The sequence below is a fragment of the Nothoprocta perdicaria genome, unplaced genomic scaffold (assembly GCF_003342845.1).
Source record: "Nothoprocta perdicaria isolate Ctin4 unplaced genomic scaffold, notPer1 scaffold_116, whole genome shotgun sequence".
Classification (NCBI taxonomy): domain Eukaryota; kingdom Metazoa; phylum Chordata; class Aves; order Tinamiformes; family Tinamidae; genus Nothoprocta; species Nothoprocta perdicaria.
In genome coordinates, this window is record NW_020454272.1 from 2082861 (window position 1) to 2106798 (window position 23938).

The window sequence follows — 23938 nt, forward strand, 5'->3', positions numbered from 1 at the left end:
AATGTGGGAGAATTAAGGAATTTAGATGGCTTCTCTGAGGTGTTTAGAAGGCCACAAACTGTGGCCTAGAATCATCACCTTCATCTACGGGTCGTTTTGGCGGTTCTTATCTACTGAGTATGTGTGTATCTTTATAATGCATAGTGCATTATAAAGTGCATATTATAGTGCATAGTGCAAAATTAATGGTGCACACATCTCTGATATGATCGTGTTTTATTCCCTTCTTCCCCTTCTTCTCCCCAACTGTAACTTCCATCGTTGGATGCCATCACCAAGATTCCTTCTGAAGCACACATGTTTAAGTGCTGGGATCTCTTGGCTTAAGAGCAAAACGTACCACTGCACTTGAGATTTTGAGGTACCTGAGTTTTCATAGAAATTCAAAGAGGGAAAACAGAGTGTGCTGTAGTTAAGATTGTGTTTCACTTAGCTATATTCTCAGGAGAAGGCCTGGTCTCTAAGTGCTGCTTCAGAGGCAAATAACAGATAATATGTATGCTAACAAATACTTATCTATTAAATACTCAAAATCTCTGGGCATCTGTTTGCAGTGGATCTAGTAGAAAATTCCTTTTTCTTTCACTGGATAGGAGAACTGATGAGCAGGGTGCAGGTTTTGATCCTGCACAGTGCAACCATATTCGTTTCTGGATTCAGCTGGACRTGCAAAGTAGGTCTTGGAAAGCAGTCTTGTTTATACTGCACCTTGAAAATGCAGCATGAGTTAATGTCACTGAAGTACAGGTGTCCTTTCAAGTTAATACCAGCTGTAATATTGAGTTTATGCGAACTAGCACAGCTGGAGTTCGTGTCAAAAAGAAAAAAATTTTTGTAAATGGCCCAGAAGATGATGGCTGCAGGCAGAGTGTTGCAAAATGTGAATTACATTCAAATACAGTCTTGCCTCCCTAGGTGGGGTGATTCCTGTGTGCATGTGTGAATTTCTGGGCAGTCTTTCTTTAAAGGCTTTTGAAGCCCATCAGAACTAAGCTTTCCTTATAATTGGATGTGGGAATACTGGCTTTTGTTGTTGAACGTGCAATCTACTACAAGATGGCACAAGATGTTTTCATTACAAAATGACATGTTCTTACCTCTCCCCCTCAAGAGAAAGAATCAGACTGATAAACTATAGCTGGAGCCTGGAGCAGATTCTGGCTTTCTTGCCTTGTGGCTGAAGGCAGTTTAGGGAAACGTGAACAGGCTGAGTGGCATGAGAGAGTCGCCACTCACTGATGAAAGTGAGAGATGGCGACCGGGCTGCCTAGGACACGAGCAAGAAACATCCAGCTGCTTCTGGGGCCGGAGAGAGCAGCGGGCTGAAGCACTGGACCAGGAAGAGGGGTAGAACTGACACGGCACCCGCAGCCTGGTTTATGAAAGAAAAACTTAAACCGACAACTGCTTTTAAAAGAGGGTCTTTATTTCAGGTCATGTCTCAAAATAAGTTTATTATAAACTCCCATCAACATCAGTATGAAAAGTGGCATAACGTTTACATCTCAGCTATGATCTTAGTCGTTTGAATCAATCCTTCCTCTGGTAGGCAGCGTATTSAACGTAGTGTTTTGTGTATTGCTTTTTGCTAGTGGAGCTCAGTAGCTGAGTAACTGGAGCCTGACAGCTCTAGCAGCCCTTCCCACGGGCAGGCTGCAGCTGTGTCAGTTACTCACTCAGTGCTTTGCCCTCCTTAACTAGAGGTACCCGTTCGTTTAAGATGGACAGCTTGGGGGTTAACTCAGAAGATGAAAATGARTATCTGCTATGCTAGTTCTGAAATCCTGGCATATGGTGATAGTTGAGTGCTATGTTTGGGTGGCTTAAGCTTTGCATATGTGTTGTCTTCTATTACAAGCAAGTCTAAGTGCTTAGTACTTCTTTTTCACACTTGTTTAAAAACAAAATTGGGATGGAATTTTTGAAGTGTTATGAGATGCATCAGTGACCACTTTGGGTTTTATCTTAGTCCAAAGAAATGCTAGCTGGAAGAGCATCGGCTTAAGTGTGTCTTTCCTTTGGGTTGGTTTAAAACAGACATGAACAGAAAAACAACAACCATAAAAGAACCGCACCCCTACCGCCCCCCCAAACTCTTTAGAAGGAGAGCTGTTGAAGGTGAACATGTTGCCGTAGCTAGTAATAGAAACATCTGCCTTTCACATAGAAAGATAAACTCTGTTTACATTGAGGGGAGGCTTAACTTGCACTTTGTCTTAAACTTGGTGAGTCTGTGTCAGTGCAGACTGCAGAGAAGACAGTGGAAGGATGAGAAATCAGCCCTGAAAAGCTCTGCCCGTTGGGGCCCCCCAGGCAGATGCCCAGTGCCCCCCATTGCATTAGTGACTGCCTTTGCAATTCAACACTGTCGTATGCAAACAAACTGGGGCCTGTACATGCCCTAATGAAGCTGTTAATCTCCAAGCCATCTGTCTTTCCCAACACTCTGCTTTTTGCAGCGGTGCTCTCCGGATTTATTTTCAGTGCTAGAATGTGGTTCTTTTATAATGAGATCAATACACCCAGACCTCATACATGGAGGAAATTAGTAGGTTAGGGCTTGCCYGTTTGCTTCTGTCCTTGGAAGGTATAGGAGTTTTCTATCCATGTTCATGCCTTACTGGCTTAACAAGAGGATAAAACCTATATATGTGTGTGTGTGTATTTATAAATATATATCTGTATTTTGGGAAAGCACTCAATAGCAATTGGAATAAGGGAAAAAGGAATTTACAGAATGCGGCTGCCTTGTTGCTGCATGAACAGAATGAAGACTGTCCATTCCCTGTCTAGCCTGTTTTATAACCAGCTGTGGTTGCTGAAGGATCAGTAAGTTGATTGATTTAGGTCCTTTCTGATAGTTCCTAGCAGTAGATGCTTTGAAGAAAAAGTTCAAAAAACWGAATAGGACCCTCTTTTCCCAGGGGTTTTTAACTTGTTTCTTGAGCAGCTCCTGCTTTTAATGGGAACTTGGACACAATTGTTGTCAAATATTCACTTCAAAATCAGATATTGCTCTGTGGCTTTAAAATACTTGAGCTTGTAGTTGTGCTGTTCACTTCTGCTTTACTACCCAAATGCTTTTGTCTTGTCATGTTAAAATGTAGTAGAGCTATAGGCATAAAAAAGAAATCAGATGAGGACATAAAAAGGAAGCCACGTTAGCATTCCYGTTGATAGGAATGTGGGCAATGCACGTAGGCCACGATGCAGCGGCGCTCTGCTGCAGCTTCAGGTGAGCGCGCCGAGCTGGCTTTGGGGACGGCGCTTCCTTGCGGAGCGACTGTGTCCAGAGCCTCCTTTGCCTGTGGGCAGTTCTAGGGCACTTCTCTCTAGATCAAATCTGACATCTTGATACTGGTCRCAGTTTGTGGGGAGGTAATTTAAGCAATCTCTTAATTGGAGCTCATGCATTAGTGGTAGTGTGTAGCCTTTTGTGCATTGATTAAAAATAAGCCTAATTATACCAATTCTTGGTTATGCTTAAATGAAAGGGAAAAAGCCTTATTCATAGAGCGTAACTTTTTTGCCACGTAACTGTCTTAAAGCAGTTTGCTCACAGTGGGCTCATGGGGCACGATGAGTTTGCCTTTCGCTGGGCAGGCGGCCCCGGCTCGGCGGCCGTGGTGGGTGGGGGGGGCCCCCCCGGCTCGGCGGCCGTGGTGGGTGGGGGGCGCGCCCCCCCGGCTCGGCGGCCGTGGTGGGTGGGGGGGGGCGCCCCCGGCTCGGCGGCCGTGGTGGGTGGGGGGCGCCCCCCCCGGCTCGGCGGCCGTGGTGGGTGGGGGGCGCCCCCCCGGCTCGGCGGCCGTGGTGGGTGGGGGGCCGCGGCGCTGGGCGCTGCCACGGTGCCCTCGGCCGAGCCGCCCGGCCGCAGCCACCCCTTCCTGCCTGCGCCCCGGCCTTCTGTGTGGCCACGTCGGGAACAACGTGGGCAGGGAGGGGATTGATTTAGGTGAATTGGCTTGGATAGCATCGGCCTTCAATTAGTTTTTGGGGGGAGGTGTTGGTTGAAGGGATGGTGCAAACGCTTTGCTTGGCAGTATTCGAAGTGGTGGTTGGAGGATGGCAAAGGATGGCTACAGTCTGAAGTGACACACAACATGAAGACCTTTTAGGGAGGCCTAAGGAGGAGGAATCTCTGAGGACTTACTGACTTCTTTCAGATAAATTGGGCAGGATGCTTGTCAGTATAATAGGCAGTTTAGAAATACCTAGCTGGTTCCCTGGTAATATTTCTTAAACATATGGGACTCAGTTCACCTCTTTCTTTTCTTATGTGATTCTGTGTATTGTGATCACAGTCTTGCTGCTGAACCACAGAATGAATAAATAGACTGTATTAATCCAGAGAGGAGACATGAAACCAAGCAGCATGTGCTATTACTGGGCAAGATTTTACAGTTACTAGTGCAGCTCGGTTTAGATATTCAGTGTTGTCACAAAAAGAAAAGTAGGGAATGAGCTTTCCTTCTCTCTCTGGTGCAAACCAACCTGGGGGCATGAGGCAGCTTGCTGCCTTCCCACCAAAGTGTCCTTATCCCGTGGCAGCAGCAGGGCCATAAAGAAAGCTTCAAGTGCAGCCTGTGTTCAGCGCCTCTGCTCCTGGTCTCCTGATGAAGCGGAGCAACCGGTGCCTGAAGTACTGCGGCACCTGGGGGGAGAGGGAAGCGGCGGTGGGAGACGGCGTGGCCCTTTTCTGACATGCCGGAAAGCTTTGGACAGGTGATGTACAGCATGTGTGCTAGGGGCTATGGGAGTTGCCTGATTTTTTTTCTTTATTATAAGGGTGACCTGATTAACACTAGATGTGTTAATAACCAGGGGAATTGTCTGTGATATGGAACATACACACTTGATCTTTTTCGGGAACAGACTCTCTATAAGACTCTGAAAAACTTGCTGAGTCTTCATCAATTTGTGCTGTGTTCTTTATTATTATTTTATTCTTGTTAGGAACCCCCCCCCACACACACACACACAGAGGTTTCTGCAGTCTGTCTACGGAGGAGGTTTGGATGCCAACTTTGAGTTGGTGGCTGTAATGTGAAGTGGCAGCTTTTCTTGCGTTCAGAGTCAGAAAGAAATAGGCTGCTTTCCTGTTGGTGGGCTTACGGAGTGAAGGACATATCCCAAAAGCTGCTGAGAGAAAGGCTACTGTTCCCTTTCCTGCATGGAGCAGAGTGCTGGGCTGGGACTGTTGCTCCGCTTGACCGAGAGCCAGCCTCGGGATACTTCGTTATGGCATCTTTTTACTTTCTACTCCCAGGTTTTGAATGACAGACGGACTTTGGAAAGGGGGTTGATACTTCAGCACGACGAGAAGGGGGATTTCTAGGGAATGTCACTTCTCTGTGATGTTACACAGGCAGGATCCACAGCTCATTTTTGAGACTTCTCAGGTGCTAATGACTTTCTAAAGATACAAGGCTATGAAAAAAAAAGTATGAGTTTCTGTATATAGAAGTTTAACAAATGCTTGCTAAAGGTTCAGTGCATAGACTCCGACCTGTTTCACTTCAAGTGTCAGGTATGTTTGAACTTCAAGTGACAGGTTAGCTAGCACATACCTCCTTGTCGTCTTTTAATTTCCTTCAGGAGGCCCTGAGCCTCCAGATATTTTCTGGGATGTGAGTCTTTCATTCAGTCTTTCTTGACTTCATTTTTGACTTCAGTGCATTCACTGCACTGAAAGGCAGAATTATTTTGTTGTGCAGATAAGAAGAATGTTCCTATGCCCTGTGGGGCCCCTTGACAAAGAACTTAAAATTTGAGGTGGTACTTTTTTTTCCCCCCCCACCCCCTCTATTTTAACGGAAATGAACCATCAGCAAGCAGAGATGTTTGATATGATTAGGAAGCTGGCTGCTTTTTACCTGTCCATTTTTAAAGATCTCTTGTAGACYTAGAGCAGTTTGTTCCACATATAAGTTAAGCTTGGTCACATCAAATAAAGCGAGGGGAAAAAACCCAGTGTATGTGTTCCAAATAAACTAAAATCACTACCCAATATTAGAAGGAAAATTATTCTGATAAACACTCTCAAAGAATAGGATWTTTTTTCCCAACTGCAAAGTCCTAAGTGTTTCATTGAATGAAACAGTTGGGTGGTGAAGCTGACTAGACACAGCTGTCAAATCCCCTAAGTAAACACTTTGAGAAGTTAGTGGAAAAAATACCATTTTTCAGTTTGAATACTTTGGAGAAAGAGACCTGTATATAGTCATGTGTCTTTTCCCTTCCGCCAGACCCACTCAGTAGGGCTCTATTCCGCCTGTGTTACCTGTAGCAAATCTGCTCCCTGTAAGAGACACAGCTGGACACCGGCCACCCCTGTGTGCGTGTGTGTGCGTGTGTGTGCGTGTGTGTGCGTGTGTGTGCGTGTGTGTGCGTGTGTGTGCGTGTGTGTGCGTGTGTGTGCGTGCGTGTGAAACGTGGCCCGGTCTCGTGTGAGCAGGCTGGCGAGCTGCTGGAGCCCCGTTTCCTCGCCGTTTCCTTGCTGTTGGGGAAGCTGCAGGGCCGGCCCTTGCAGCCTGCGCTTGGTGTGTGCGTGACCTTCCTGCTTGGCTGCCACGGTGCAGCTCGTTCAGTCCCTTGGGACTCTAAAGACAAAATACTCAGGATCAAATATAGTCTTAGCTTTAACTTTGTGCTCTCGCTGTCTTAGTTCTCCTGTGATGACAACTTTAAGTGAATTGTTTGTGAGAACAGTTTGAAATAGCCTTAGAGCTGACCAGCTATGCTGCATTTGTTGCTAGTGCTGTGTGAATGCTGCTTTAGTGCTGCCTGCTCCTTATTTTTTCCTTATGGAGAAACGCAGCCCCCGGGATATGAGCCCTGACGAAACAAGGTGCCCTTCAATGCAGGATCGCTGACTGGGATGCTCGATGGGTCTTTCCCCACGTAAATAAATATTGCTTTTCACTTAGTCTCAAAAAACATGGCACACAGCTGCTCCTTACTCCTCGTTGGAAAATAACAGGCCATTTGCTGACTGAGGCAAGCTATTGGCATTACTGCCGGCAGCTGCTGAACTCTCAGTGTTAACTTAAACAGCTCATAAATGTTAATCATGTTGCAGCTTTGCTAGAGAGCCCGCCTGCGTCTCCCAGAGGCACTCGCTAATATGTCACTTTTTCCTCCCTCGTGAGCAGATGACATTTAGCAGCAGAGATCCCAAATCGTAACTTCCTAATTCAGTGGTTTTGCTGTGAGGACTGAGGGGTTTCTCCCCAGCTCTAGTTTCGCTGGTGCTGCAGCTTCGTCCCGACGTCTCCATAGGCACGGAGGTGCCGACTGCGCCCCGGGAGGAGCGCAACTGGGCACGACTTGCTCTTTGCTCAGTGACCTGCGGTGTGAGGAGCTGAAGTGGAAGCTGGGGGAAATCTCTGCAGTTCGCCACACRCTTCTGCTGAAAATCATTTTCATGTGGGAGTGGTTTTGCTGTTACACAAATGCGCGAGGTTTGTGTTTTGCGTTTCCTCCATGCAAATTAAGTTTATTAAAATGACAGTTGCTGCAGAGGTGTGTGCCATCTGCATAAAAAGCCATATAATGGTGTACTCTGGCCCTTTACTGGTCTCCCGCACCCCTCTGCTGGTGGCAATGTGTCCTCAAGTACAAGACAGCCACTGAGCAGCCTAATCCTCTTTTCTGTCTTTCACCTCCGATTCTGCTGGTGTTTCCTCGGTAAAACACTGGTGGCACCTCAGAACCTGCTTKGGAGGCCTGTTCTGAATAACTGGTACGCGAGAAATAGAAGTAATGACTCTGGTAACTCTCTGATACGGATCATTGCCAAGGTCAGGGAGCAGGCGGTGTTGTTACTGCTGTGTAGGGATGGAGTGGTCGCTGCATCTGGAACCCATTCCTTCATCTTTGTTTTCCTGTGAGCATTTGACAGGACTTGGATCTGTCCCTTCTGGTGGGGTTCTACCTCAGGCCTATGGGCTCTCCTCCTGCCAAGGTGAGTCCTCGCAGAGCCTGCGCTTGGCCTGTGCTGCTGGTGTCGGCTGGTGAGCGCTGGTTAACGTGGCCAGGCTGTGCCCTGGCCCRTACAAAGCTGCATCCTTGTTCCCCTGTGTCCCCACTCCCACGYGTGGCACCTTGGGGTGCGTGGGAGCGGATGTGTCCGTGCTCCTCAGGGGCCTCCTTGGGCTGCCTGCGGGATCTCTGGCCCCAGAGGAAGGTGTGGGACAGGGGCAGCCATTGCAGACTGAGGCTGAATGGATCCTTGCTGTAGAGTGCCAGGGCCTGGCTTCATCCAGGACTGTGTGRGCTCTAGCAGACAGGCAGGCAAGCATCGTGTGGAGCGTGTGGAACCATAAACATGACACGTTTCTGTGGTGCTGCTAGTGTTGAACGGGATAGGGAAGACCACAGAGCTGGACTGTGCTACACATCCATCTGTGTAATGTGTTGATCTCAAAGCACTCAACCCTCTGGCTTCCAAGGGCAGGAGTGAATATCAAACAGTTGGACGTGAAGGTTTGTCTGTGGACTTGCTCCCAAAAGCCTGGGAAGGGATTGGAGAGTACCGATTCCGGCAGCTTACATGTAGATGTGAGACCAAAAACTCTCTGGGAAGGTGGAGGAGATTCCAGATTGTGTGTGGTTAAATTGTAGTTTTATCTGCGTAACAGTGTGTGATTTTTCTCTTTGAGGAACTGGAGATTCGTGTATGACTTTAAGAAACTTTCTACTCTTTTTGCTTAACATGAAATTTCATGCTATATTTGTAGCTTTCTAACCAAGCTACTTTTGAAATGCAAAACTATATGAGAATTTTGGATCTTTTTCAATGTTTGTGGCAGGAGGGGGCTATATATGCAGGTGTAACAGGCACACCAGTTAGTTGTTTCTCTTCACTTGATGTCTAGTGGTGTTTAGCCATGTCTAGCCATGTAAATCCTGCTGTTCTTTTATTTCCCTGAGATGTGCACGCAGCAGACATGTCTCTTTTAGCAGGTCAGGACAGCTTTTTGAGATTAGATATAAATTCAGATATCCAGAACTGTAATTTACTGAGAGGAAGAAAATAAAGAATAAATATCTTGGGACTGTATGTGTTTTGTTTTGGACATGCAATTTTTCTTAACTGACAAAATAGAAGTATGCTAGAATGATTGGATTTAAGAAAATGGTTAYCTGAACCTTGTTTCCTTTCAAAATGATAATCGAGAAGTTGCTTGTTGTGGCTGCACTGTAAACTGCAGTTCTGCTGGGCTGTCTCGAGCACAAGCGTATATTGGACCTTGTAGATTTGATGGTGATGAAAAGCCTAAATGAGTCAACGAAAGTTGTCTGATATGTGTAGAAAATTGTGTGTCTGTGCCAAGACAAATCTTGGCAAACACTTTTTAAGACGTAGTCTTATGACTAGTCTCAGAGATCAGTCTCTGGACCTGAAAAACAGGAGGAACAAAGAAATGAATTCTTCTATGTAAGAAGCTTTCATTGTTCTTCTGGTTTTGATAATTCTGTACCCCTACTGAAACGTCCCAATGGATGACCTAAAAGTTGTTCCAAACATTTGATCTAAGGAATTAATTGCTCCCAAGCCTGAAGTCCTGGGTTCAAGGATTCAGTTTTGAATTAGTAGAAGACTGCAAGCRCTCGTGGAGTGGAGCTGACAGGGCAGAGCAGCAGTGTGTGATGCTCCCTGTTAAACATTTGCATGCAGCCACACATCCTGAAGCATAAAGAGGCTAGTAAACCACCAAAGACCTACTTGCCCAGTTGTCTCAGGAGGGAGGTACATTAAGAGTCATCTACCTGAGGGACTTGTAAGAGTGAGACTCTAAGGCTTGCTAAGTGACTTGCAAGTTGGTAGGTAATTGGTGTGAGGAGAAAGAAGCCAGCAGGGACTTGAAAACTGTTAAAAGATGTACAGAAAAAGCTATTTAGCGTGGCTAAAGCAGTGACATTTTTTCTTTTCTTTTCTTGCAGACCTTCAAGTGCAGACCTTTGTGCTCCATTAAGTTATTATAAACTTTTGCTGCTCTGCGAACATATAAAGATGTCTCGCAGCCCTGATGCTAAGGAAGACCCTGTGGAATGCCCCCTTTGCATGGAGCCTCTGGAGATTGATGACATCAACTTCTTCCCTTGCACCTGTGGCTACCAAATATGTCGTTTCTGTTGGCACCGTATCCGCACTGATGAGAATGGACTTTGTCCTGCTTGCAGAAAGGTAAATATCCTGGATCAGCGGCTTGTCTTGCACGTAGCACAGGGCTCTTGCCTTGTGTTGGTGCAAGAGATACCCTTCTCCTTCAGGAAACCTCCTGCTAGTAATGGCCTAGATCAAGAGTGAGGTGTTGGAYCTTTTAGGTTCTGTCTGCACATGTGTTGAAGCTGTTGTGTAGCTCCTTGTCTTGTTTTGTTAGTTCAGAACTGGATTAGTAGGGCAAGCTGAGGATCGGAACCATCTGGCTGATGCTGGGAGAGCTGTCAGTAAGTCCTGGGAGTTGGGGTGTGGATGTGGTGCCAGAGCCTTTTCAGGAGGGACGATGACAATTCCAACATCAGGGCTTTGCTGAGRGCTAAGGTTCAGCTAAGCTAGCAGAGCTGCTGGAGGCCACTTCAGAAAGCACCTGCTTATTCCGTTTATGGCACCAGAGCTTTATCTGTAATTTCTGGACCCTAAATGTGTAAATCCTTTGGAAAAATATATCCAGTAGTGTTAAACTTGAAAAGTTTTCAAATCTCTGCTAAGTCTGTACATCTGGTGTTCTGTTCTTGTTGCCAGATGCTGCAGAGTTTCAGGGTAGTACTTGGAGTGYCACACCTAAGTTCTCCCTATCTCTTAATTCATGTCCAGCTAGTACTTTTTTTTGGCCAGTCATAAACTTCAGCTTCCCTAAGTTGCCTGCTTTTTCCTTTGAATCTTTTTCTCCTCYATTTAGTGTTTTGCTTAACCCTATTACTTATCTTCAGTATTCTTCTGTCTCAGCATCTCCTTTTCTTTGACTCTGCTGTGGCTTTCTGTCCCCATATCATTGGTCTTTGTTCTCTTTTTGTAATCCAAGCTACTTTTGTCCCCTCTTTCTCCTGCTATTCCACGATGATCCTGTCTCAGTTCATGCCTTTGACTCCCTATCTCACATTACATGGATTCCAGCTCCTTTCTTGAGACCTGGTGTAGTCTTATTTGATCTGACTATCAGCATTCACTGCCCTAGCTTTCTAGAAGCACTTCCAGTCTTATTTCCTCCTGCTCCCTTGGGCTTTGGCTACRCTAGAGCTATCACTGCTAACCCGTGTTTGGATGCCTTTGCAAGCTTGAAGACTGTGCCACAGCAGCATATACTTGGTTAACAAACTGCACAGATTTGCTTCAGTATTTGGGCTTTATGTTCTGCAAAGAAGATCCATCTGTCAGCAGCAAAGTGAGTTACCACATGTGATATCTACACTGTTGTGTAATAATGTTCATAGTACAAGCACCCTTCTATCCTACTGGTACAAACACAAGATTTCTGGAATTTCCTAGTCTAAGTTGCTTCCTATACCTGGATTTACTGCACTRCATTTTGCCACCAGTTCTATGGTCCTTCTATGCCTGTTCATCAGTGGAAGTTATTGGAATAGACCTGCAAAGCCACAGCAGCTCCGTGCCGTTCACTGCCTCTGGGCAGCCGGGGTTTCTTTTACATATGGACACTGCCCCTGCTGAACCYTGGAATGTGGAATAATCTGGCGTACCCCTTCCTGTGCTAGTCCTGTGCTGCATTGGATACAGTTTGCTCAGGCAAGGCAGCTCTGGGAGAAAAGGCAGAGTGGCTGAAGGTGTGCCAGAATGAGAATGAAGTGCCGGCCATGCCAGGACACCTTTTCCACGATGGATCRGAATCATCCTTTTGGTACTTTCTGCATCCCTGGCCTTCAAGATGGATTTACCTAGAGCTGCAGCTGGGTCACCGGCTTGTGGAGGCCTTTGGAGAGGAGAGTGAGGACAATATTATTTCTGTGGCACCAAGATGGATGTTATGGACTAGAAATCCTGTTGAGATCCTAACAGTGAATCATTTCTTCATTGCTGCCATCACCTGTGCGATTTGGAATCTGTGAAGGTGGCGCCTTGAAGTGTGCTGGGCCCTCTGAGCAAGGTATGTGTCTTTGTGGGATGTGTGGGTGTATATTTTTTATCTTTCCTGTTTGTGTATCTAAGTGATTTTTTCTAATTGATGCAACAATTGTGTGTTGGCAATGATCACTTAAAATACTGAGATACAGAAAAAATGGCCAAACAGTAAAATTTTTGCAGCAAACTTCCTAGTGGTTACTATGCCTTCAACATTTGTATCCTGTTTTTAATGTGTATGCCAATGCAGGATGCTGAAATTAACTCTGCTGCAATGTATATATGTRTATAGTTCATTTTGCTTCTGCATATTTTGCACAACTGATAGAAAACTACAGATTGGGTTGGTCACTGCATGTTCTCCAGTGTTTTCAGCACTGGTCTGTGRAGAGGTACAATCAAGAGATGTCATATCCAGCTGGGATGCAGGCTTGAAAGGGTTAGAGGAGAGAGCTCAGAAAAGTATATGCTAAAACAGATCGACTGCAGACTTTTAAGGATGGATTTTTGCCATAGGTTGGATAGGTCTTACTGTGTGTAGAGGAAAAAAATATATCTGTGTATCTTCATTTTTCTGCACCTTGCTCAACTGCGTGTAATTGAAAAGAGATTAGCTTGCAGTTTGTCCTAGCTAGGAGGAAACACATCTCTGTGCTTGAGCGATTATAGCGTARCATAGGTACGTGCAGAATATGTTCACCTGCTGGCAGTCAGCTGGGTTAATGTGCGTTAAACTTCCCAGTGCTGGCAATGACAGCGTGCATACCTACCTATATACATACGTGCATGCATGCAGACAGAAGATAAGGACAGTTGGAAAGGGCTCAACAAGTGTGCCTGCTTTTCCAGTCAGTTGGTTTCTTAACTGCAGGTGAGCTAGTCAGTCACTAACTTCAAACCACAGTGAAAACATGCTGTTTTCCAAGGAGATTTTAGTAGCCAAAGGCTTCTTCACTATCAGTAGACTCATTGGTTCCTGCTGTAAAGCTACAGAAGTGCAATGACTTGTTTCCCTTTTTAAAATCCAGCTGCCAAGGTACTGTGTATTATGTTGGTGTGTCAGCTATGTTGCTTTGATATAGCGTGGATACCAGATCTTAATGCTGGCTGCTGCCACTTCTAAATATTCCAAATGGAACCGTTCCAATAGTAAGGAGGTGGGGGAAAGGGAAGGTTAGTCTCCCTCCCATTTCTTATTGCTTTGCCATTCCAAAATATGTAGTTTGACTCACTGTCTGCCATGCCGCTCTTGCAGTTTGGCTTTTGTCTTATTCTCCAATTCCCTGATGTAAGGATGGAACCTGCTGTTGGAGATGGCTAAAAATAGTAAATCTATTAGTTTCTTGGTCATCTCTATGTGTCCCCCTCTTGGGCATGTTCCTCCTGTCTCCATGTGAAGGTGATATCCCTTCTAAGTGTACAATCCTCAACCATCAGCAGTAGCAGTCAGCAGTAGAATTMAAAGCACTGGATGAAAGTGCAGAGTGGTTTATTTGGTACAATTGATATTCMGAAATAAACAGAAAATCACTACTTTTGATCCTTGATATAACAGAGGTGATGCACACTAAACATAAACCTTAACTTTTTGTGTTTTTTCTCATTTCAGAACCTATATGGTAGCAAAGAAACAACTGGGAAATGCTGGTACATCCGTTATGTGGAAGGAATGTGATCCCATCTGGGAATCCAGATAAAACCCAGCTCTACTTTCAACAACTGGGAAAACACAGGGGGAAAGGCTGGAGAGGAAAAAAAAGAAAAGAGAAAACTTATATGATACAAAAAGCATAGTCAGAAAGACTAAGAAATCATCAAGGGGCACCTCTGATTAAAGGAACAAGACTGCAGAAGAGAAATTTTTATTTTATTTATTTTTTTCTGAAGTACTTATGGGACAACCAGCAACTTGCAGTTGGTGTGAAATTAAGTCTGTTCACTTGTCATTTTGCATGTTAGCACTTCTTTTTCAGGTGCTTTTCATGGTTTTTGTTGGAAAGGATTTATAATTCAACTAGAGTGTCTGCTGAATTTAGTCAGTGAATCAGAGATGTTGGCATCTGTACCTTCTACACCTGAAAATATCTAAGGGAACGTTTAACCTAAATGCTTCTCTTGTATTTCAAATTCTTCGCTAGCTAAGGAATTTGTGGCAGTAGCTTTAATCAATATTTTGTTCCTGATGGCTAACAGGAAAACACCTAGTCCTTGTTTTACCCCATACAAAATAGGATTTGTGCTTGTCTTAGGTGTGCCTGAGGTGGCCATCTCTAGCGGTATGTCTTTATAGCCTGGCTGCTCTTGCTGTTTACGACTTGGGAGTTTGACAGCTGCCTTCTCAGTGTTTCTTAGTGTTGTTGGACAGAGAGCAGAGATGATGATGTGGTGCTGTGAGAGACGCCACCAAGTCATTTGCCTGGCCCCGGCGCCCGTCCCCCCTGCTCTGACGAGTGCTCTGCCTGCAGCTGGGCCACTCTCTGAGCTGCTGAACTTCATCCCTGGGAAGCAGTCGTTCCGACAATGAGACCATTTATTGTCCGACCTGCAGAATGCCTCTATATCTGCACTCGATAGGAACAGGTTCTCCTGTTCCACTTTCTCTGGGCTTTCTCCCCTTTTAAACACACAAGCTCTCTTGTCACCACATACTATCAATGGGAGAATTATCTAAGAATTGTTCTGGTTTATGCCAGAGATTGAACAGACATGTGTAGGTTCTTCTGTGGCTCTTGCATGTCAAGATACTCAGCTATTCATATTCTTTAGAAACGTTGGTCTTGAGTGACATATGTTCGTAAAGCACTTCATACATAACATCCTTCTGCAGTATCCACTGAAAACTTAYGATCATCGTGCTGCCCAAGAAGTACTTTTATCTAGGGTGGTAGATCAGTTGCTGCTCCTTCTTAGTGAAATCTTTATTCAGGTGGTCTCTTATAAGCTATTTTTCTTCCACTAATTCTATAGTTATTGTGACCGTTAGTCCTGTTCCTCCCAGCAGCTTCCATGCTCTGCTGTATGAACTACTAGTTCTATTACAGAGAACTAAATGGTTTGCTTGAACTTCTACCCCAGTGAACYGTGAGTGCTTCCCAACCAACATTCAGGACATCCAGCAACTAATTGCTGTGCAGAGGAGGAACACACTCTTTARCTTGCTTTTCAGTGGAGAATATACTCTGAATATTCTCAGAGTGGTTATATCTGGCAAGAAAGAAGCTGGTGAGCTTTGCAACTCTGTTGGATCTCCAGAGGCCTTAAGAAGCCACCAGTTTATTCATGTCTTGTGCAGTAGCAGTGAACAGGATGCTTGAGGGCCTGCACTTGTGCAGTATGTGTTTTGGAGGAGATATTATGTTTGTAAAAGGATGGCTGTGGGGAAGATACTGCAACACTTTGTAGAGCAAAACTTTTTATTGTGGGAGCTGCATCTACTTTGTATAGGTGCCCTTCTGCTCCCTTTCCTAACTGAACTGCTGCTGACCATGATCACAGAATGAATTTTCTCTTTGCTGGAGCAGTCTCTCTTTCTTAAAGCAGCACCCTGTGTGCTACGTGTTTGATTTGCGCAGACTTTGATAAGCTCTTTACGGAAATGAAATGCCTACTAGAGTTATTTTGCCTCTCTAAAGTCCTCTTGGGAAGCATTTGCTGCAACAAAACTCAAAATAATGTTTGTCTCTAATTACCAGTGACCTTACCAGTGTGGAGTGCTGCTCTTCCAGTACAAGTGAAATCAAGTGAAATCTGCTACTTGTGTATTATGTAACTTTTTGATAAGCATTTGTTGTAAGAGCAATTTGAATCCATATTGTATTTTCACGTAGTGACTTAAGTGTGTGTCTTTGGCTAATGCCTGGATATCTTAGAAGTTTAAATTCCCCTGTGATAATAAATCATGTTCCACATGTTTCATAGAACCCTGTGTTGAAACGATAGACACCATCTCCTGGAGTCAACTGCACCGTGTTTCCAGAAGGTGTCTCGTGCAGCATAAAGATGCTGGACACTTTATAAACTGTTCTGTCTTCTAACTCTAAAATTATCTTTGTTGGGGGATGTTCTTGGAACATTATCAGGGTAAAGTGCTTGATGGCTCTTCCAGTTGCACCGTGCAGTTGAGGAATCTATGCCTTTAACCTAACCTTAGTCTGCTGCTGTAGAGTTCCCCAGGTTAAGCCATTTAGTTACTGTGTACTGTGTTACTATTAACAGTGGATAATAGAGGAAAAAAATAAATTTACTTCTGAATCTAAACCCTAAACTCTGGTTATGGTAGTTCAGGGGAAGAACTTAATTCAGCATACTGGTGAATGACAGCTTTGCTTTTTCACCTAAATTCCTTACCTTGATGCCCAGCTCTTACACTCTTCTAATTTTGGACTTGGAATTAAACTTTGTTTAGGAACAGTTCTTTTTAAGGTTTATATATCTTCTTCTGTGATTAGTATTGCTTTATTTAAAAGCATGCAACCTAACTTTTCATTATGGAAAAAGTGGGAAAGGTAAGGAATATAGGATCGCTTTGAGGAGCAGTATGTRCTACAGTTTACAAGACTGAAACTGTGTCTTTTATTCAATAGCTGCATCTTCCAGATGACTAACACAGTCTTTATGGGTAACTCTGAGGATGCTGTTCTGGTTTTGCTACTTACTCTTGAGATTAAAAAGCCTGAGTATTGTATCTGTTTTGGAGGAACTGTAGATGATGATCTTGAGGTGAAAAAATATAACTTTGTCCCAGTAAGATAAAACAAATTATAAACTAATACACAAACATGGCAAGAATATAGATATAATGCTATGCAATAACTGCATTGGATCCTTTCTCCTCCTTGAGAGAAGTTAATGATGTGAAGACTAAGCCATGTAATGGTGATGACTTGACTTAGGTCCCTGATTACAGCTGTACTTTGATTTATTTATATATATATATATTTATATTTTCACTACTGCCTTTTATTCCTTTTTTAACTACATTTAAATCATTTAGATGTGTGTCGGACAGTTTAATGTGAGTATGCAGGGCCCTGGCTTTTACTCTATTTTACCCTGCTTTGTTAATAAAACCTCAATAAGTTGTGTTGGCTCTCAGGTTGTCCTCGTTCTTAGTGCTACCAAACTAAGCAGCAGTATGCAGCTCTTGATAGCTTCAATATTATATTGGCAAATAAGAGACTTCTGTGAAAATTACACACGATGAAAATTCTATGAAAAATACACAAAATTACACAAGATTCCCTCCCACCCTCAAGACCAAATATATACTGCTCTTCTAACGTGGCCGACCATAACAATTATAACAGGATAACATGGGAAGGAAACTTGTGTTAGAACATCAGGATTCATGTTTTTTAAGAACATTGTTTCTTAATTGGGTTGTTTTTAATGATGTTTATTATATTTAGCCATACCCAGAAGATCCAGCAGTGTACAAACCACTCTCCCAGGAGGAGCTGCAAAGGATAAAAAATGAAAAGAAACAGAAACAAAATGAGAGGAAACAGAAGATATCAGAGAACCGCAAACACTTGGCCAGTGTACGGGTTGTACAGAAGAACCTTGTCTTTGTGGTAGGGCTATCTCAGCGCCTAGCAGATCCAGAGGTGAGCACTTCGTACTGCAGATCTTGCTCTTGGCTTTCTGACAGGCAACCATGGGAGCATCCTGGTGCCCCCGCTTGCATCTATCAAATGGGAGCCTTCCAAAACCTTCCTGATGCTGGGGTCTACTTTCCCTTGCTCTTCTAAAATAACCTGAGCGGATGGTGTGGTGTTTTGGTTTTGAGAGTACAACTGCTCTGTCTTTTAAAGAAATTATTCTTAGTGTTTGTTAAAAATGGCTTGTTTTTAGCCTAAAATTAATTTAAGGGTTTTAGGCATTTGCCTGTGCTGGCTCTGCTGGCATACACAGCTGTGCCACAGCTGTTCAAAACGGGAGYGAGGTCAAATTATAAAGAACAAACATGGAAGTGTGGCACAAACCTGTAAGGACAAAAGGAAAAAGCCAAGACGCAAAATGAAGTGTAACTAGGAATGAGCATAACAGTAATATAACTTGACAGAAAAAAATAATAGTACAAGAGACACAGAGAGAGGATTGGCTCAATGACCTGCCTCSTCAAAAAAGTTTTAGTTTGAGAAAATTACTTAAGATGGTCTCTCTACTTCCATCATCAAAAAGTCAACTGCAGATAGCTAATAGGTTTAATACTTGTAAGTGAAAGTACCCTCAGCAAGGACATAGGAGTGATCTACGGGTAAGTTCGGTTAAGGGCATCATGTTAGTCTAAAATTGTCTGGAAAAAATCTTAAGTAAAAGTGGCTTTTTCTGTAGACCGTCTGAGTACAGGTGGCCTTTTGGCAGACTGGAAAAGTGCAAATGTAAAAGCTGCTTTTTGTGGAGGAGAGGGGAAAAAGCAGGAGCATGTGGAGGGAATAGAAAATCAACCTTAAACTGATAACACTTCGCATATAACACTTCAATTTCTGTAAGAATTCAGCAACAAATTAATGGGCTCTGTGTTGGTGAGCAGCTGTCAGCATTGGCTCGGTGCTATTTATTACCGAGGGTTGTCAGTCTTCTCTGTGTGGGCGCCTGAAGATGGGCACAGTATCTTTCAGGAAGGCATAGATCAACAGAAGGGTGGTCAGAAGACCCTACAAASACTGAAAATGTGCCCTGTAGTGTTACAAAACTTTCCAAATATGATTAGTGTTGTGGGATTGTGAAGATGCGGACCCTCCCTCAAGGAGGGAGAAAAGGTGATTTAGGTAGGAGATTCAGCTGTATTATCTAGCCATCATGTGAAGCTGGAGCTCGGGAAGCAAGCTGGAGGCTGCTGGGTTTTTTTTTCTTTTTTTTTTCTTTTTTTTTTCCTCCTCTCTGATTATTGTTCAGGACTAGAAAATACCTTTGTTTCTCCAGCTTCAGTCTTAATAGTTGGGACTTCTGCAGAGCCTTGCAGCAGGCAGTGGAGAAATGAGAGCTTTTAGTACCATGTGTAAGGCACACTGTCAGGTTCACTGGCATACATGTAGGCATTAATTGCCTTGCTGAATACTTGTAGGCTGCGGATGTTTCTGCTTTGCATGGGAGCCCTAGGTGGTGTTACCACTAACTGATGCAGTGACATGCATCATGACATGCAATGCACGCATTTTTTTTTCCTTCCCCTGGGGGATCTGATATCCGTTCATTCGCTTCAGTGCGGTATTGATTCCAAGTTCGTTCTTCTCTTGACCCTTGGAAGTCTTGTGCTTTGTCTTCCTGTACTTCATCCCTAGACTTCTAACCATTTAAAGATGATTCAAGTTAGCTCTAATATTCTTTCCCTTTCAAGGATGGGAACAGTGAGTCACAATTGAGCATTTTAATGGCTAACCTGTGCGAATGCAAACTTAAGATTTTCTTGAAAGTGGGATGTATGTCATTTTTGTTTAGCTATTTTGTAATTTGATGGAGGGGAAAYGTATACAGGAATATTTCATATTGAATGGGCCGTACTTTGCTGTAGTAGGGTTTAGCTAATCTGGATCCCAAAAGAAACTTAAATAAAACATACTGTGGAATACTCCTCATTCTAGTTCTTTATTGCAGTGGCAACATAAATTTGTATTTTAAATAACAATCTCTTTAATTGGGGGAACAAATGTACCTGCTCTCCTTCTCTGAAAAGACCTGCTTTTGTTAAAGATCCTGATCTAGTTGCATAGAACAATGATAAATATATTGCAGTTAATCTCCTGATATAGTATTTCACTACTCTTCTCTTCTCTTATAGGTTTTGAAACGACCAGAATATTTTGGGAAGTTTGGTAAAATACACAAAGTTGTCATTAATAACAGCACATCATATGCAGGCTCACAGGTAAGTCTGTAAAGACTTGTAATTTTTTTTCCTTTTTAGGAAAAATACGGTTTGGACTAGATTTGGGTTCCCTATTTCCAAGTAAGCAGTAGGTTAAAGGAATAGAAAACCTACAATATTGTAGAAATCAGGTTTCAGTCTGTAACTGAGCCATTGCCTGCCACACTCTAAGTTTGGCTGCAAGATACAGAGAAGTAGAAGAAAAGTTAAAGCAGGAGAAGGGCAGGAACCTTCAAACAAGCAGCCGTATGRCATTTACTTGCTGCTTCCCATTTGAAGGTACAACTACATATCTAAATTTGTTTAATGTTTTTGTCACTTTCCTTTTAAATATGTCTAACCTGAGTATAGCAATTTAGAAAACAAGTAGCTGTACAAATACTGGTCTTTCTGGAGGGGAAAAAATACCAAGGTGCATTTTCTTTTCTAGGGTCCAAGTGCCAGTGCATATGTAACCTACATTCGGTCAGAAGATGCTCTCAGAGCCATACAGTGCGTCAATAACGTGGTGGTAGACGGCAGAACACTTAAGGTGATGATATTTTTGCATTCTCATCTGTATGTGCTAGCACACTAATACCAATGCGTATTGTAATTTTTTTTTTTCTGTAGATAGGTCTGTGCTCTTGAACAAAAATGTGCAATTAAGCAAGTGACTGATTTTTTTGACCTATTTTCTAAGCATTAATCATGCCGCTGAAATTTAGTGAGCTCTCAACTGACAGGGGTTTGGAAATAACATCTTCAAAGCAATAGCTGAGCAAAAGAAACGCCCCCCTTCCCCCACTTTGCCACATGGGATCTTTTGCTGTGTAACTTAGAACCATGGTGTGAGAACCTGACACTTGCTTTTACAGAACACTTGTCCAATCCAAAGACATGGAGTGCTATTAAAGAGGAATATACTTGTGCAGTAGTCTTGGTGGCATTACTTGAACCTTAGATTTCTTCTCATCCAAACTTTCTAGTATGTTCATGCCCTATGAACTGTGTTCCCAAAGCATTCCTGTAGTGGTAAGTGTGTCACTGTTGTAGGCATCCTGTCTTCATTCCTGTCAATGGAAATAGGCAGTTCCAAAAATCAAGCCCAGGTGTATTGTGGAGAGGTATAAAGTTAACAACAAACTTATGTCAACAAACTTATTTTTATTGTGGGGCATTGGTGGTTTGTTTTTTTTTGTCTTTCCCTGTAAATTTGCTTCACTTCCTCATTATTGGACTAAYGTCCTTCCCTCCTATCCCCTGCACTAAACATTCAGTTAATTTGYTCTGTAATATATGTAAAACCAAAGAGACCTAGTTTGTACTCGGCCATTTTAAAATCCATACTGTGATTTTACAGGACTTTCCTTTACAGGACTTTCCAAAACAAACAAAACCTCTCAAAAGCTCCATAGGAAAATTAGGTGCTACATTTTGGTACCTGTGCAAACAAGTTTGCTCACTGACTTGGCCAAGATGGTGGCAATTTAGAAAAATGACTGGCTAATTCCTTTTCTTCATAACAAATTTTAAATGCACTAATGTAATACAAATTTGTTGTTACTGCCCTTGTTATTCAGTTCCTTGTGAATAGGAATGCAAATATTTACTGAGCATCTCTCTTGGAATTTATGTAGATGAGAATATAAATGAGTTTTAATTATGTAATGTATGGATTTTTGGAAACTGAAATCCTGGTTAACTTYATCAAAAATTAATTTTGGTGAAACTCCACTTTTGGGGATAAAAGTATTTAGAAATGTTTCTTATTTTCTTGTACTGTAAATAGGACCCTTAACTTCCTGAACTTAATTCAACTTTTTGTTTTTGTTTTTTCCATTCTTCAGGCATCATTAGGTACAACAAAATACTGCAGTTATTTTCTAAAGAATATGCAGTGTCCAAAGCCAGACTGCATGTATCTACATGAGCTGGGAGACGAAGCAGCCAGTTTCACAAAAGAAGAAATGCAGGTGGGTGTAAAGAATGGAAAACACATGACCTGTAGCACATAAATATTTTCCTATATATAGTTTGTTCTTGGAGTTGTGTTCTACCTTTCACTATTGTGGCAAAAAAATGAATTTTGAATTGCAAAAGATGCTTCCCAAATAAGTCGGTAGTTGGTAGGACTACTTGGCAACCTTTAGAAGCAGTACAATGAAAATTCCAAGTAAGTGCTGGAGTGCTAGAAGGGTGGAGGTAAACTCTTAACCAAGAGTTCGGATAACCTGCAGTTAGCCCTTTTCTCACAGGGATGCAAGGTGGCATTTGTTGTTTTGAATCTCCGTGAAAAAGTAAGGCAAAGCTAGGTTTTCCTGGGGGGTTTATGAATATGATCATTTTCCTGCCTTGCTTAAAAGTGATATGAGCACAGGTCTAAATTTTAATAACATTTTTAGCTTGTAAAAGGTATAGGAAAAAAGTGACAGCATTGCGGATAACTTGTAACAAAGCATAATGCTGTTGTAAAGCGATGTGGTGGCGTGTGTTTAGTTGCTTTTGCCTCATTTTCTTTTTTACAGTCATAGCATTTGCAAAATTCTTATTTAGAGTGAGGAAGCAAGTAAACTGATAGCTTAACTGCCTTAAAGATGGCTCACTGTGAAGAACTGTCTTTTGAGTCTGAATTTGTTTGTCTACATAGAGGGCACTATACAGCTTTCAAACTGGAATCTCAAATATATCCCTTTTGTATCTATGCTATGCTATAATATAAAATATTTGTATATGGCCTATCCATGAAACACATAGTSTACACCTCCTCATCCCCAGTGCTATCACAACAAGTAGATTTTAATTCATTTTGGATAGGCTGTTCTAAAGAGGGGGAGAAAAATCTGTATCCGATTTTTTTCATAGATTATCTGTTGTTTCTGAAGACTTCAGCCAGATTTTCATAAGAACCCTACCCTAGCAGTAGTCTCTGTAGGAGTGTGTGTTCATATGTAGTGTGTATATGYACACGCACACATTTTTKATATATATATATAAWAAAAATCTCAGGTAATGACAGCATTTCTGCAGTTCACTTTTCCATACTCCTCTGATCATGCCAAGTTAAGTGCATGTGCGTAGTGCACGTACATGTTTGAGGACATGTACCTGGCTAGGCTTCTTAGTGGCTTGTATGGAGCTCTCAGTCATGAATTTATTTAATCCATTTTGAACCTGCTCATACTGGTTAGTCCTTTTAGCATTATAGTACTTGGTCAAGGCTTTGCTTTCAGCTTATCCATCACCACACGATGTGATGCTATAAAACTTGATCTTGCCTTACTCAGCTGCCTTCTGTCTGAATTGCAAAGYTTCTGGACTTTAAATTTTTATTTTTGTGTCATGACTGTTCCAAACCTGCGACCGTTCCAGTCGCAGCCCTCTGCACTCGCTGCTGCAGCTCCCCGCGGCGCGCGCCCCTCGGCACCCACAGGCCAAACGCAGGGCGCGCAGAGACCCAGGCGGGCAGGGGACATCAGCCCCGCTTTGCGGGGGGGGGCTCTGCTTGCTTGGCTCTTTTTTTCTAATAAAACCTCCACTTCAGAGGTTAGCAGTGCTGGCGGGGTTTTTTCCTCTGTGTACCTTATAAGCATAAGGTAAGGTAACACTGTGAAGTTCATTTGCCTCCTTTTTGCCTTTGAGTTGAGCTGTGTGAGGTTCTCCAGAGCTCCTCGTTGCCAGCATGAAGTTTCCTACCCAAAGTAGTCTAGTCTTGTCAGCGACCAGAATGTGCAGTTCACTCCTTTCTGCCTCTCTCTGTGGGCATGTGAAATTAGCCCCAATCATCAATCCTGCCTTTTTTAATTTTTATTTATTTATTTATTTTTATTTTGTTGCATCTGGAAGAGTTACCAATAAGTGTTACCTTCATCTTGTTATCCTTTAATCACCCTCAACCTATTGAACCTGTCCCCTAATCCSTAGGACAATTGGTTTTTTTTGTTGTTGTTGTAAGAGGATGGAAGTTGACTTCAGTCTGGAGTTTCCAGGATCTCTTTGACAGCCTT

The 23938-nt window shown here is 43.0% G+C and overlaps 1 protein-coding gene across 5 annotated transcripts in view; it reads left to right on the forward strand.

Moving 5' to 3' along the window:
- CNOT4 (CCR4-NOT transcription complex subunit 4) overlaps positions 1-23938 on the forward strand; it is a 68095-nt gene that overhangs the window by 17500 nt on the left and 26657 nt on the right. For all 5 annotated transcript variants that reach the window (XM_026053497.1, XM_026053500.1, XM_026053501.1 and 2 more), the window contains exons 2-6: positions 9946-10189; positions 17491-17688; positions 19866-19952; positions 20383-20484; positions 21782-21907. In XM_026053497.1, coding sequence (XP_025909282.1) covers positions 10016-10189; positions 17491-17688; positions 19866-19952; positions 20383-20484; positions 21782-21907 — 687 coding nt within the window. In that variant the 5' untranslated portion in view covers positions 9946-10015. The remainder of the gene's footprint in view (positions 1-9945; positions 10190-17490; positions 17689-19865; positions 19953-20382; positions 20485-21781; positions 21908-23938) is intronic.